The sequence below is a fragment of the Etheostoma cragini genome, chromosome 9 (genome assembly GCF_013103735.1).
Source record: "Etheostoma cragini isolate CJK2018 chromosome 9, CSU_Ecrag_1.0, whole genome shotgun sequence".
In the NCBI taxonomy this organism is placed as follows: Eukaryota; Metazoa; Chordata; class Actinopteri; order Perciformes; family Percidae; genus Etheostoma; species Etheostoma cragini.
This window is the reverse complement of record NC_048415.1, coordinates 29,526,890-29,541,205: the sequence shown is the minus strand read 5'-3', so window position 1 is coordinate 29,541,205 and position 14,316 is coordinate 29,526,890. Positions and strand designations below refer to the sequence as shown.

General features: G+C 39.4%; 1 protein-coding gene across 5 annotated transcripts in view; it reads right to left on the bottom strand.

Annotated features, from left to right (window-relative positions):
* The window catches only part of mcf2l2 (MCF.2 cell line derived transforming sequence-like 2), a 216,638-nt gene that overhangs the window by 128,713 nt on the left and 73,609 nt on the right, over positions 1-14,316 (bottom strand). For all 5 annotated transcript variants that reach the window (XM_034881481.1, XM_034881485.1, XM_034881482.1 and 2 more), the window contains exon 16: positions 1,371-1,437. In XM_034881481.1, coding sequence (XP_034737372.1) covers positions 1,371-1,437 — 67 coding nt within the window. The remainder of the gene's footprint in view (positions 1-1,370; positions 1,438-14,316) is intronic.

The following is a 14,316-nucleotide window of genomic DNA, read 5'->3' as shown; positions in this document are numbered from 1 at the left end:
TCAGTCTGTGTGCAATGAATAAATATAATGTACAAGTTACACCTTTTGAATGCAATTACTGAAATAAATCAAGTTTTTTAAAATATTCTAACAATTATTCTAATTTTAATCACAATCACGATTTTGGCTTCCCCAGATCAAATTTGCGTAATCAAGCAATTCTTTTTTAAATGCGTCATTTCATAGAACGCTGAGTTTTTTTGCAAAGCCCATCTACCGCTCAGTAAACTACTGTCTGATCATGTGCCAATCAGAGTTGTTCCCTTTAAAAACCAAAACATTGAAAAATACTACATGACCAAGCATAAAAATGTTGATTCACACTGGATTAATTACCACAGGACCTCAGTGTTCGGTGAAATATGGTGGGTCAAATTCCAGAGAATTTTTTTGTTTACAAATTACTGACATGGCTGATTTGCAGTATCAAGATCAATCCAGGTAACTACTTGGCCCGGGCAGGGGGAACAGGGACCCTGGATCAGCCTGCTGGGGATGCTGCTAAAGCGCGCTAAAGGATGGGAGCAACTATAACAGCTGGTAACAAAACAAAGTGTTAGAGAGCCCCCCCTGCAAACTACTTGTATGCTTTGTCCTTTTCCGATTTTTCCCGCAAAGTCATAAAATGATTTTTGGCAGGTAGATGACGCTACAGAGCACACATTCTGAAGGGTCACAGAGTTAGTGTAACACCAGAAAAGCCTGCGCTAGTGAGAATGTAGGTAAAAGGTAGTAGGAGTTTTATTTATATAGCCTATATAGGCCTTATATTGGCCTAATTGTATTTTCATTTTATTTTAAAAGTTATATGCTGGCTGACACTGGGGCAGGGCCATCACAGAAAATAAAGAATTTAAATGAAGAACAACTTAAAGCTAAAAGGGAATGGGAAAAATCTGAGAATCTGGGGCTTGTTTCCCGCAAGTCACGTTTGCTTTCCGCGTTCGTTTTTTCCTAATCCCACCCGTTTCATCTATTCCTAAACCCTACACCGTTCTTCTTTTCCTAATCCCAACCGGTTCTTCTTTTCCCAAATCCATACCCATTCTTCTTTTCTTTTTTTATAATTTAAATATCATAATTTATAACAATCAATATATGTATCTAAATTGATAATGTGCTGCCTAATCTCCACCACCAGATGGAGCCTGTATGGAATCAAATGTTTAGCTCAATCCACATTTAGCCCAACAGCCTCAGAACGCTTACTCCTAGACCTTTACAACAGCAAGTGTGGTAAAAACACTAGCGTTTTTGTCCAAAGTGGCTGTTGAAATCAACACAAACTGAAAGTTATACAGAGCCACTTTTTTAAGCCATGATGCAATGTAAACTGGGTAAGAAAATTCTAAAACTAGCTCATACTGTACCTCCATGATGCTTTGGAGTTCCTCCACATATAGCTTCTCTGTTTCAATTAGCTCAGTCATGATATGTCTGCAGAAAAAGAGGAAAGAATGGGGTGATTTCTAACAGAGCAAATCATAATTAAACCTCTCTGGCAGTATTTCCCCTAAAAACCATTCATTTATTCATCCACTCACTTTTTCTTTAGAATGGATTATATCACATACGCTGACAAATAAACTAGTAAATCAGTATTAAATATCAATGTTGGCACAGGAGAAATTACCCCTCCTTAAGGAGTGTTTCAAGGGTACAAAATGTCATTCAGCAGTGAGATCAGAACTGGATTAGTCTCCCAACAAACATATATGGCACCATTACAAAAGAACAACGGAAACTTGCAAATGCATGAGAAGAAAAAGTTGTAATAACATCATTGTTTTCTTGTTCCAGTAATATTTATTTACCTAGTTTGCCTCACCTACATTTACGTTCTGGTCATTTGGCCTATGCATTCTTCCAGTTGGTGCAATTTAAGAAGAGCCAAATTTTTTTTTCTAAAGAACAGACAAAAACAAAGTACAGGACTAAACACTCAGCTTCATCACTAAAACATTCTCACACTACATTTTTACTGTTTAATTAATGGGACATCTTCACTGTGTAGGGTGCACGGTTATGGCCAAAATGATAATCACAATTATTTTCATGATTATTTGTTGATTTTAACCAAAACAAATGTTATATACACATAGGCTATTTATAACTGCTTTCACATCCATATTGTGCTACATTCCTCTTAAGTTGAAGTTGTATGTTGTACATACATACAGTTGCAACACATGTTAATGAAAATTATCTGAAATAAATAGCCTAGGATATATTAAAAAAAAAGTATCTCTGTGAAAGCTCCTTCACTTGTTTTCAACAATAACTGATCAAAGAGCTAAGGAAAGAGGGGGGGTGCGATGGACGTACTCCGAGTGACGACTGACTCATTATGAATGTGTCCAGCAGTCTCCGTCTCACACGCTCTCACATTACTCTACGAACTGAAGTTACTTACCTTCACTAACTTCTTCTATGTTTTTTGCTGCGGCCGCCGCGATAGGAGTTACCAGCGAAAACACAAATACAGGTTTGCATCTCATGCTTAACAATATACAGCTTTAAGTCGTACTATCAGCACAGCTCTAGGAATGGCAATGTTGGCCAGAAGATTAATTCAAATGATTTTGCTGACTTTTTGTCTAACGCCAGCCTTTTTCCTAAGTGTTTAATGCACAATAGTTAATAGTAACTTGTTTTATCGCTCTGTCTAAGGTCAAAGAACACAGCTTGAATTCTATTAAGATAAACTTACATACAGATCAGTTACCTTCCACTTCAATCATTGCTTTGTCATTGCCCACATGTTCTGCTTTCTCATTTTACAGTACGAGTACTGTACAGTGCCCGAAGAAAACATGCCTGTTCAAGATGGGCCAGTTACATGGCCTGTGGTATTGCTGCTTGCACATGTCTTGAGAACTGCTCACATTTCATGTTCACATTGCCCTTTACGTGGTTCTGAGCAATACACATTCCGTGACAGAGTTGTGTCACACAAAAGTCACGCCCAACCTCGTTCACAGAAGAAGAAAGAAACACAAGCATACTTTACCATAAGGCAAGGTAGGCAACTAAAAGGGCCCAACCAGCTATAGATTATAAAATATTTAATATGTCACAATGTCATTGTACCCCAAAAAAAGAAAAAAAATGCAACTCAAACTGTTCTGATGGTAACACTTTATTTGAAGGGGTGTGCATTGGACTGACATGACACATCATAAACAATATGAAGTCTTTTTGAATGTTGTCATTGATATTCATGTTAAATTGTGACACTTTTGCTTAACATAGTAGCTAGAAGTGTTTAACCTGTGAAAAAACTTAATGGACTCGTCAGAAGAGGTAATTATCTTGTTCTTTTTATGTCCTCTTTGTCTTCAAATCTGAATGCATGAAGTGCCTTTCTCAGTGGTGACATAGAATGCATCACTTGAGATTTTGTGCTTGAATGTCGCCGGGCTACACCAATTTGTAAACATAGCCATAAGGAGAAATACAGAGAGTTTTGTAGAGCTGGTACACTTACTTAGCACTGTATCAAGTTATTGGCAATGGCTTGATAGTAACTGACATTTATTAATATAAAATTGTTGCACACTATAGATTTAACAAATAAAACTAAATAAATATTTTTTAAATTTTGTTAAGACATATGACATATTTCTTTCTTGTTTTTTAGATTATTTGTTGGTTCTTTTTCCCTTAATTAAATTGACAGTTGCTAGACATGAAAGATACATGGGAAATGACACCCAACGCAGGGCTGCAGGTCAGATTTGAACCCTGGCCACTGCAGGACTCAGCCACTCTTACTGGGTGAGCTAGAGGACGCTCCTGCCCTGACGTGTTTCTGACAGGTTGTGTTGTCCAGCTTAATGTCAAGTTGTCATAACAAAGACATTGTTGTCTTTGTTATTGTAGTGCTGGGCAGTATTTCCCAAAAATTGTTTTAAGGTATTTATTAAGATTCTGGCGGTTTCACGGTATATCACAGTATTTTCCTTCTTTTGCTTGACTGGGTCTTATTTTTTTTCCAATATCATCAATTTTTCATAAAATTGATTACTAAAGGGTTGGCTTGGCTCCACAACATTATACAGCAATGAAGGAGAATGCATGAAACGGTTATAGAATCTAAACTTTTTTTATTGTGCAAACTGCAAAGTAGTAAAATAAACTTATATCAAATGAATACACATACAAACTTTAACATTCTTTCCCTTTCAAAACATCACATTTGTAAGCGGTGTTGGGCAAGTTACTTCCAAAATATAAATACACTACTTTTGCATTAATTTTGAGTGTTTGAGCGTTACTTTCACCAAAATATCACCAGAAGTTTGACTTAGCAGCTAGCATGTGAATTTCACCACTGGATCAATAAAGTCTCCTCAAATCCACTTTAATACATCATAGATTATTCATACTATTTGGTAAAATGTATATGAATATGCAAAGTAACTAATAAAAGCTATCCAAAAGATAAGTAAAACAGAAAACATAGAAAACAGTAGGAGAAAATTAAAATACTCAATTAAAAGTACCTTACAGTTGTATTGATGGATGGCGTTCTATACAAGTAAATAAAATGTTTGTTTAAAGTACTTGAATAAGAAATTCATGTTTAGTTTAGAACTAAAGGATAGGAAATGGTCAGTTATATTGTGATTTTTTGAGTATTTACGTTGTTTACAGTACGATAGTTACAGCTGAAATGGTTGAAATGGATGAAATTCAGATTTACTGTGAACTGTCACAGGAAGTGCTTTTATTTTGAAGCAGCTTACAAGAAAGGTTTCTGTTGTGTACTCTTGCTACCTTACATACACTTACTTACACAGTACTTATTACAGCGTAATAACTCCTGAAAATAATATCCATATATTCGTTTCTGCAGTCACCTAAATAATTGAATACAGCAGCAGGAAATACCACTCACAGCTTTTTTTTCTTCTTTGAAGAAATGTTGCGGTGTTGGTGAATTCTTAAAAAAAAAAAAACACCACTTAATGTTGAGTTAAAATGCGTTGTAACTCGCGTTACTGAGATTGTAACAAATATATCACAGACTACAGATGCGGTAGGAAGACTTAAACAAACTTTAAATAAAACTTTAGATGAAACCTGACTCACATTAAGACGTACACAGACAAACAACTCAGATGCCAACTCTCTTGCTGCCAGTCGCATACGTATGCATGAGCCCATCACACTCATGGTAGTAACTTTATAACCAGAGGTGGGTAGAGTAGCCAAAAATTGTACTCAAGTAAAAGTACTGTTTCTTCAGAATAATTTGACTCAAGTAAAAGTAAAAGTAGCCATCCAAATAGTTACTTGAGTAAGAGTAAAAAAGTACTTGATGAAAAAACTACTCAAGTAGTGAGTAACTGTTGAGTAACGTCTGATTTATTTCTTAACACAAGCATCAATTAGACAGACAGAAATACAAAATAATCATATTTAGGCAAATTATAGTTCATCCAATCAATCAAATAAATTAAAATTAATTTATTAATTACAAATTAGCTTACTTGATTCTGCGTCTTTGCTTTGCTACGACTGTAAAGCTAACCTCTTTATATGTCTATGGGCTAACCTGTCCCGCTCCTGAAACAAGTGTGGTCACGTGACTGCACAACGACTTGTGATTGGTTAAGCACAGTCACGTGGTAGAGCCTTCAGCGGAAGACTCTCTCTCTGTCAAAATAAAACATTAAAATGAGACGTACACTGGTGTAAAAACAATGAAGCGTAGTAACGAGTAACGAGCTCATTGTAGCCTAATGTAGCGGAGTAAGAGTACAGTTTATTTTTCATTAATCTACTCAAGTAAAAGTAAAAGTATTGTGATTTAAAACTACTCCTAGAAGTACAATTTTTTCAAAAACTTACTCAAGTAAATGTAATGGAGTAAATGTAACTCGTTACTACCCACCTCTGTTTATAACACACAACTCAACCTAAACTTGCCGGTTACCTAGACACCCGTTTCATTACATTACACTCATGCATTAGGCACGGTTATGGTCTTGTTCAGTAGACTAGTGCGCGCCACACTTGATGAGACTTGATTAGACTCGAGAGGTTACATTCGATCTTGTTCAGTAGCCTGGTGTGACCACTTGCATCAGTTGCACAACTAAACACATTAAGGTAGTCCATAACGAAAAGACCAGAGATACACCAGAACAATGTATGCTCAAGAGTGGAGTCGTCTGCTGTTCAGAATTTTTTTGTTTCCCAAAAAAATCATTATTTAACCACTGTTGTTGCCAGTCGATCTATCCTTACTTGGTTGCGCTAACGTTACTCCGCTGTGTAACGTTACTAAGCCATGCTAACGTTAAAGACATATTACTTCAAGCATGTGCATTATGAATGCAATAAAAATCTACCTATGGTCCCGTTACAGAGCATTGAGAAAGACGGGTTCAGAGCAACGATTAAAATACTGGATTTAAGAAGTCTTGCATTCCTCCATTATTCAAACCAAAGGAGGCTGACAGTAGAGCTACGTTTAGTTGCCAACTTTTCTACAGCAACATACTGTAGTTCCCAACTAAATATGTGTCTACCTAGAAATGGAACCTCTCTATCCGGTTGTGACATGGATTCTATTAGGGATGAGCGAGTGCAGAATTATCTGTATCTGTATTAGAGTGCAGATCGGGCCGGATTTTTCTGTCCGAGCCCGGCCCGCGTCCGACAGAGCAGTAACCGAACCCGACCCGAGCCCGACAGGCATTAAGATATTTATGTCTGAGCCCGACCCTAGCCCGACACAGTTAAAATCGCATTTGTTTCTCATACTAATGACACATGTACGTTTGTTTGTGTGGAAAGCCCGCTTTTATTAACATCATATCTGGGGATTATGTCAGTAAATCTGAGTAAAATAAATACCTTGCTTAACCTGTATTGATAAGCCGCCCCAATAAGAGATGCGGTAAATCCGCATTCACTCACACATATACTGTACATGTTTAGTTTAATGCCTTGCTGCCGCTGCTGAAAATGTAATATAATAGGTTTACTTGATATAGCACCTTTTACAGACAAAGTAGCAAAGTGCTTCACATGATAAAAATTTGTAAAATACAGTAAGACCCAAACAGTAAATAAGCAAGCAAAAAAGAAAAAACAAACCAATAGAAATAAAAACCCAAAAGTTATAAACAGGAAAAAAGAATGAGTTTACACAAAAAAATGTTCAATGCCTTATCGCGCTGTGTATCGCGATGTGACCGAGCCCGACCCGAACCCGAGCAATCTTTCTAAAAATCTGTTCGAACCCGGCCCGGCCCGTCGGGTACCGTCGGGTTCCGTCGGGCTCGGGTCGGGTATCCATCCTCTAATCTGTATCTGTATCTGTTTACTACATGAATTATCTGTATCCGTATCCGTACTCGGACTGGGCGGGGCCTAAACCGTTGGGGGCAGCTGACAGTAAAAAAAAAACAAATCTCCGATGGCAGAGAAGCAACGGGAGTTGCATTTAAACCAAGCAGCTTGTCTGAAACCCACGTTCACCAGAAATCTACTGGTTAATATGTAAGTACTACAAACCAAAGTTAAAAACAAACCTGAAGCTGAAGAAACCCTAAACGTTAACGGAACAGATCCGCAGACCCGATTGACTGAAGGAGCGGGAGAGAGAGAGAGAGAGAGAGAGACAGAGAGAGGCCAAGGGAGCGCATTTCTCCGTGTTCTGTGTGTGTGTGATTGATCCGAGCGGGTTTGTAGGCGGGGGGGGCGCTGTGATTATCACAGAACGCTGCGCGGCCAGTTGAGGGGTTATATTCAATAAGAGCATGGATATTGACTCATATTACTCGTATAATACTTGTACTCTGCAAAAGTGCTTTATCCGTACCGGGTACTCGGATCACCCCTAGATTCTATCATGTCTGCTGCTATCAAACTCCTGTGTCACTACGCCCATTTTACTTGCCATGGGAGTTTCCACAAATCTTTTTAACAGTCGTGTACATATGCAATACAAATGCCACCACTGATTGCACTATGATTTCGGACGTAGTGCAAAAACTACAGTCACTCTCCCCAGATGCGCCAAACTTTGTTCTGGATGACTTGAATCATGTTACCGTGAAAAACACTTTGAGAGATTTCCACCAGCATGTCACCTGTCCTACCAGGCGGGGAAAGACACTGGACCTTTGTTGACCTTTGGTACAGTAAAGGACGCTTATAAATCAATGACACTCCCCCCACTGGGCTCTGCAGACCACAATTGTTTAAAACTCCTCCCCACCTATAAAATTGTCTTGAGTAGGGAGAAAGTGCAAACCAAGGCAGAAAAAGAATGAACTGAAGAATCAGTTATGGAGTGTTACGATTGCACAGACTGGGAAGTTTTTAAAGAATCCTGTAAGGACTTGAAATTACTGACATTGTTTGCTCATTTGTGGCCTTCAGTAGAGATATTATTATCTCCTGCAAACAAGTAAAGATGTACCCTAATAATAAACCATGGGTGAATAGGTCCATTAAAGATAGGATACAGAAAATGAGACATGCTCATAAGCACAGAACCGCCTCTAATCTATATGTTGCCTCCAAGGAGATTAAAGTTTATATATCTAAAGCCAAACAAAGATATAAGTCTAAACTTGAAAAAAGTATGGCTGAAAATAATCTTGGCTCTGCCTGGTCCTGTATGAAAAACAAAGCGGCATTCAGAATCAGAGTAAAAATAGCCGTGTCCATCTAGAGGGGTTTAAATCTGATGCTGAGCTTGCCAATGCTTTCAACCATTTCTATACCCGTTATGACAAGTTTGATATCAGCAAGATAGTCCAGGAACTCCAACATAAACTCAAGGACGACCAGCATTTCAACATCACATATAAAGATGTTGAGAATGTCTTCAGTAGGACAAAGATTAATAAAAGTCATGAACCTGATAACATCTGTGGGCGTTTAATTAAGACATGTACAAAAGAGCTGAGTCACATATTCCAATACATTTTTAATATTAACATGTACCAAAAATCTGGAAGGATTCTGTAGTGGTTCTAGTCTCTAAATGTAGTAGTTCAAAAAAATCTCAATGATTTTAATCCCGTTGCAGCTACTTCAATTTTAATGAAAAAGGTTGAGAAATTTATAGTCACAGATTTTAAGGATCACTGAACATATATTGGATCCCATGCAATTTGTCTACAGGCTACGCAGGGTACGCTTTTAATACAATTGAACCTCGTATTTTAGCCAACCGCCTTGTTGAGCATTTTGATTTTTGTCCCAATCTCGTTGGTTGGATTTTGGATTTTTAAACAAACAGAACACAGAGAATAAGGATGAAAGGAGCTCTGTCTGTTCAGCTCTGCTCTTCTACAGGTTCATCACAGGGGTATGTAATTCCACTCCTTCAGTTCATTCTATATACAAACATTTGTCAGAGCAAATATGTATATAGGACCATCATTAAATATGCGGATGACTCCATTATAGTGAGTCTGCTCCATAAAAATGACAGAGGCCACAGGCCAATAATTGAAGACTTTGTCCAATGGTGTGAGGAGTCACACCTTCAATTGAACATATCCATAACAAAGGATATGTACATTGATTTTGGTAAAGCTCCAAGATGTGAGGCCACAATTATAAATGGTCAACTAGTGGATCATGTAGAATCTATAGATACCTAGTGTCATGAGCTATCTCTCTGCCTGGTAACACGCTGATTGGGGTTTGATGACTTTCACCTGTTTCTGCTCTCCTCTGCCTCACCCTCGTTACCTACCAGCTGCACTGCATTCACCACTCATCATGTCCTGTATATAACGCCTTGTTTTTCAGTCCTCACTTGTCAGATCGTCTGCTACCAGTACCGGTTACCTGCCTGTTTTGGAAAACGCTTTTTGACTCTCTGCTGGTGATCCCGGATCCGCTCAATTACTGATTTTTGAATTTTTTCCCGGTACCTCTGAAACTCCCATAACCCCCAACCCTTTAATGAACTATCGAACGTGAGGCTTTTGTGGTCCTCGTCTTGTTTGGTGTCTGACACCTAGGGACAATTATTTACTCTAAATTAAATTTTCAGGAGAATTGCGATGCTGTCTGTAAAAAAGGACAACAGTGTCTATACTTGAGTATACTATGCTTGAGTAAATTGGGCCAGTTTCATATAGACAAGACCGTGGTGGCGTTATTTGATCATCATTATTGAATCCATCATATCATTCTCCATAGCATAAGATTTGGGTGTGTTTCAGTTAAGCACAAGAATCACCTAAATCAAATTGTAAATTGGTCTGGGGGGTCCCAGCTGCACCCCACAGCACTGTATGGTAAACAACTCTAGCAGATAGCTACAGTGGGGCTTTGTGAAGGCCAAGGCAAAACCTTCAGTTTACGCCTCTTGATGTAATCCACAGCGGCTTTTGAGTTGTGTTTAGGATCATTATTCAGTTGTAGAAGCCATCCTCTCTTTAACTTCATCTGTTTCACAGATGGCATCAAGTTAGCGTCCAAAATGTGCTGAACTTTTGTTGAATCCCTTTTTCCTTCTACTCGTGAAATGTTCCCTGTGCCACTGGCTGCAATACAACCCCAAAGCATGATTGATCCACCCCCATGCTTAAGAGTTGGACAGAGGTTCTTCTCATTAAATTGTGTGCCCTTTCTTCTCCAAACGTACGTTTACTCATTACGGCCAAAAATGTCTAACCTCATCGGTCCACAGAATTTGTTTCCACAATGCATCAGGCTTGTCTATATGTTCAGTTGCTAACTTCAAACGCCAATTTTTGTGGTGGGGACGTAGAAGAGGTTTTCTTCTGATGACTCTTCCATGAAGACAATATTTGTCCAAGTATCTCTTTATAGAAGAATGGTATACCACAACTCCAGTGTCTGCAAGGTCTTTCTGGATGGATCGTGCAGTCAAACGTGGGTTTTGACTTGCTTTTCTCACAATTCTGCAAGCTGTTCTGTCTGATATTTTTCTTGGTCTTCCAGATCTTGCATTAACTTCAACTGTTGCTGATTACTGCCATTCTTAATAACATTCCAAACAGAGGATAGTGGCATCTGAAAATGCTTTGCTGTCTTCTAATAGCCTTCTCCTCCTTGTGAGTGTCCACTATTTTCAGTTTCAGTTTTCTAGACAACGGCTTAGAAGAACCCATTTTGCTGATTGTTGGGGCAAGGTCAAAATATGACCTAACTTTATGGGACATATTTTAAAAATTTCAGATCTGTCATTTGATGCCTTTTGGAGATGTTTCCATCTTTTTTTGGCTTCTTATGCACAGTAATAAAAATTTCTACTTTGGGTGCCCAAACTTTCGAGGTCCACTGTATGGGGTTGAAGTCTGAAATGTTGCCTAATGACCGGATGCCGTGGTGACCGGAGGACTCAAGTTAAGTTTACTGCAGTAGACTACAGCCCACTAGGACTAATTACAAGGGATGAGCATGGATAAAGCACTTTTATATCGTATAAGTATTATACGAGTAATGCGAGTCAATATGTAAAAGTCTCCATTGACTGTGTCTGCGTTCTGTGATAGGCTAGTCACAGTGCAAGTCACAGCGCCCCTCCCCTACACTATTCTGTGATAGTCTAGTCCCAGCGCCCCTCTCTACACATACAGATTCCTTCTGTTGTTGTGCTCTGCTCGCTCACTCACACACACTCAGGACATGGAGAAGTGAACAGCTCTCTCCCTCAGTTATGCAGGGCTTTTCCGTTAACATTTAGGTTTTCTTCAAGCTTCAGGTTTGTTTTATACTTCGGTTTGAACTAGTACTTAGTAACCAGGAGACTTCTGGTAACCGTGGGGTTTGTTCAGACATAGTGCTTGGTAGAATGCGACTCGGGTTGCATCTCTGCCGTCAGAGTTTTATTTTATTTTTTAAACCGCATGCTGGCTCTAACCAGTTTTTTGAGTATCTGAAACTTTCTTGCTGTGTTTTTTGTTTCTCTCTCTCTGTATCTCTTACTCACAGACACACGCACATAGTTTTCTAATCAGCAATAAATAAAACAATTTCTGATCAACCCAAATAAATTGCATGCTTGAAATAACATACCGGTTAAAGCCCCGTCCCTTTTAAGGCAACCCGGGCCACTTCCGGGTTAAATCTGTCCACTTCCGGGCTAGGCCCCGCCCAGTCCGAGTACAGATATGGATAAAGATAATTCACGTGGTAAACAGATACAGATAATGCTGTACTCGCTCATCCCTACTACTTACCCACAACAACTTCATGTATACGCTACATTTGCGTGAGTAAGGATGAGGGAACATTCAATTAGTGAACTTTACAGACTATGGAGAAACTATGCACATCCTGCGGAGCTTCTTTCCCAACGTGACATTCTCCGATGCCCAAAGTATGTCCACCGAGGATCTCGTTGCAACCAAATCTACATGGCTACAAGGCTGGAAAAATAATCCCCTGTATTTAGACTGTTTGTCACAGTCATTTGAAGCCTGATCAACAAGTTGACCATACTGTGCTTGCCCGTCTGCCCCGATCGGATGTGCCAGTCAGTCAAACCGACCGAAAGTTGGATTGTTCAACATAAGATCCCTCACCAACAAAGCTTCTTTCATTAGTGACTTCATTGTGCACCATAAACTGAAGAGAAATTATTACTACCGCGTTAATCAAGTAGGCAGGGATTTGTTTCTCTGTAAACCCAGCTCATCTGGGAGGGTCGGTGGTCTTGCATTGCTTTATTGCGAGAATGTGAAACTCTTACTGCTGAACGACTACTGTTTGACACCCATCTGCCATCTGTCATGAAGTCCAAGGTTCAGCGTGTGATCACCTGACACAGTTTGGGGTCCCCTACTGGAGCTGCTGCCCCCACGATCAGATCCGGATAAGCGGATGAAGATGGATTTATATAGTCACAGGGTGTACAATTAACAAGGTCACATGAGACATAGCCATATTCTAAGAACATCCTAACTGGGAACTATATTCTCATGTGGTCTCATGTGACCTAGTTATTTGTACACCCTATAACTATACAAATCACAACATGTTGGCGTTATTTTGTCACTTATTGGGACCAGTAGGCTAATTGGAACCATTTACCTGCCGGATCTTTGCTAGGCTAAGCTAATGCTGGGGGCGTCAAAGTTACAGCAGCACAGAGATGAGAAGGGTATGTATTGACTTGTCTAACTCTGGGGGATACAGTCAAATTTGATTACTAATGACCTCCTCTGTGCAGCCATTCTGATTCTCCCTGATATCAGTGCAGCCTTTGAAACAATCTCTCACCATCTTCTCCTTGAACGTTTAGTCAATATCGGAGTGAGGGGCCGTGTTCAACAGGGGTGCACCTTCCATCTTTGTGAAGGACACAATACGTACAAATGCTGAGTTGCAAGTCTGAGAGTAATGCAGTGACAAGAGGGGTGCCCCAGTGGGTCTGTGTTGCGCCCTCTGTTGTTCATTATTTACCTCCTCAGGCAACATGGTGTTCAATTTCACTGTAATGCTGACAACACCCAGCTCTACTTATCTACAAAACTCACTGCTACCTCCGTAATCACTGCTGCCTGCCATGACAAAAACTTGTGGATGACACAAAACTACCTGAAGCCAAATAACAGTAAGACTGAGCTGCTAGTGGTTGGCTTCAAATCAGCTCTTGCACCACTAATCCTTGTTCCAACCAGGGCAAGAGCCTTGGTGTCATACTGCACAATCTCACTCTCACTTAGTGCACTCATAAACAGTTTGTCTCAAAGTGCCTTTTTCCATCTGAGGAACAATGCACGGCTTCGCCCAGCATTCAACCAGCAGAGTACACAACTCCTTGTCAATGCATATGTAACATCTTTTGGCGTTTTTCTACTGCTGGTAACAGCTCGACTCGTCTCGCCTCGACGCATTCTGCGTCCGTTTTCTATTGCAGATTGAGTAACGCTTCAGCGTGGCTGGTCACCATAGCTACGCGTGATGATGGGAGGCACCTATTCTCTATATCTAGAAAGATAACTGACTCAGTTGATGTCTATAAAAGAGGGGAGGTAAGACATAAGAAAGAGGTTACTTTTTCTAGAATGAGAATTGGTCATACGATGAACAGCTGACTTCTTACTGTCAGTGTCAGGTTCAATACTGGTCAACAACCCAGTAATCACTGTCTCTACAGCACCTGTTCACTGGTTCCACTTATTATTCCACTTATTTAGTATTATTCATCATTCTCATTCTCATATCTCACTTAATATTTACTGTTTATTCATCATTCTCATATCTCACTTATTTATTATTTACTATTTACTCATAATTCCCATTCTCACATCTCTCTTATTGTTATTGATTCATGATTCTCATTTTCTATTTCAGAACTGT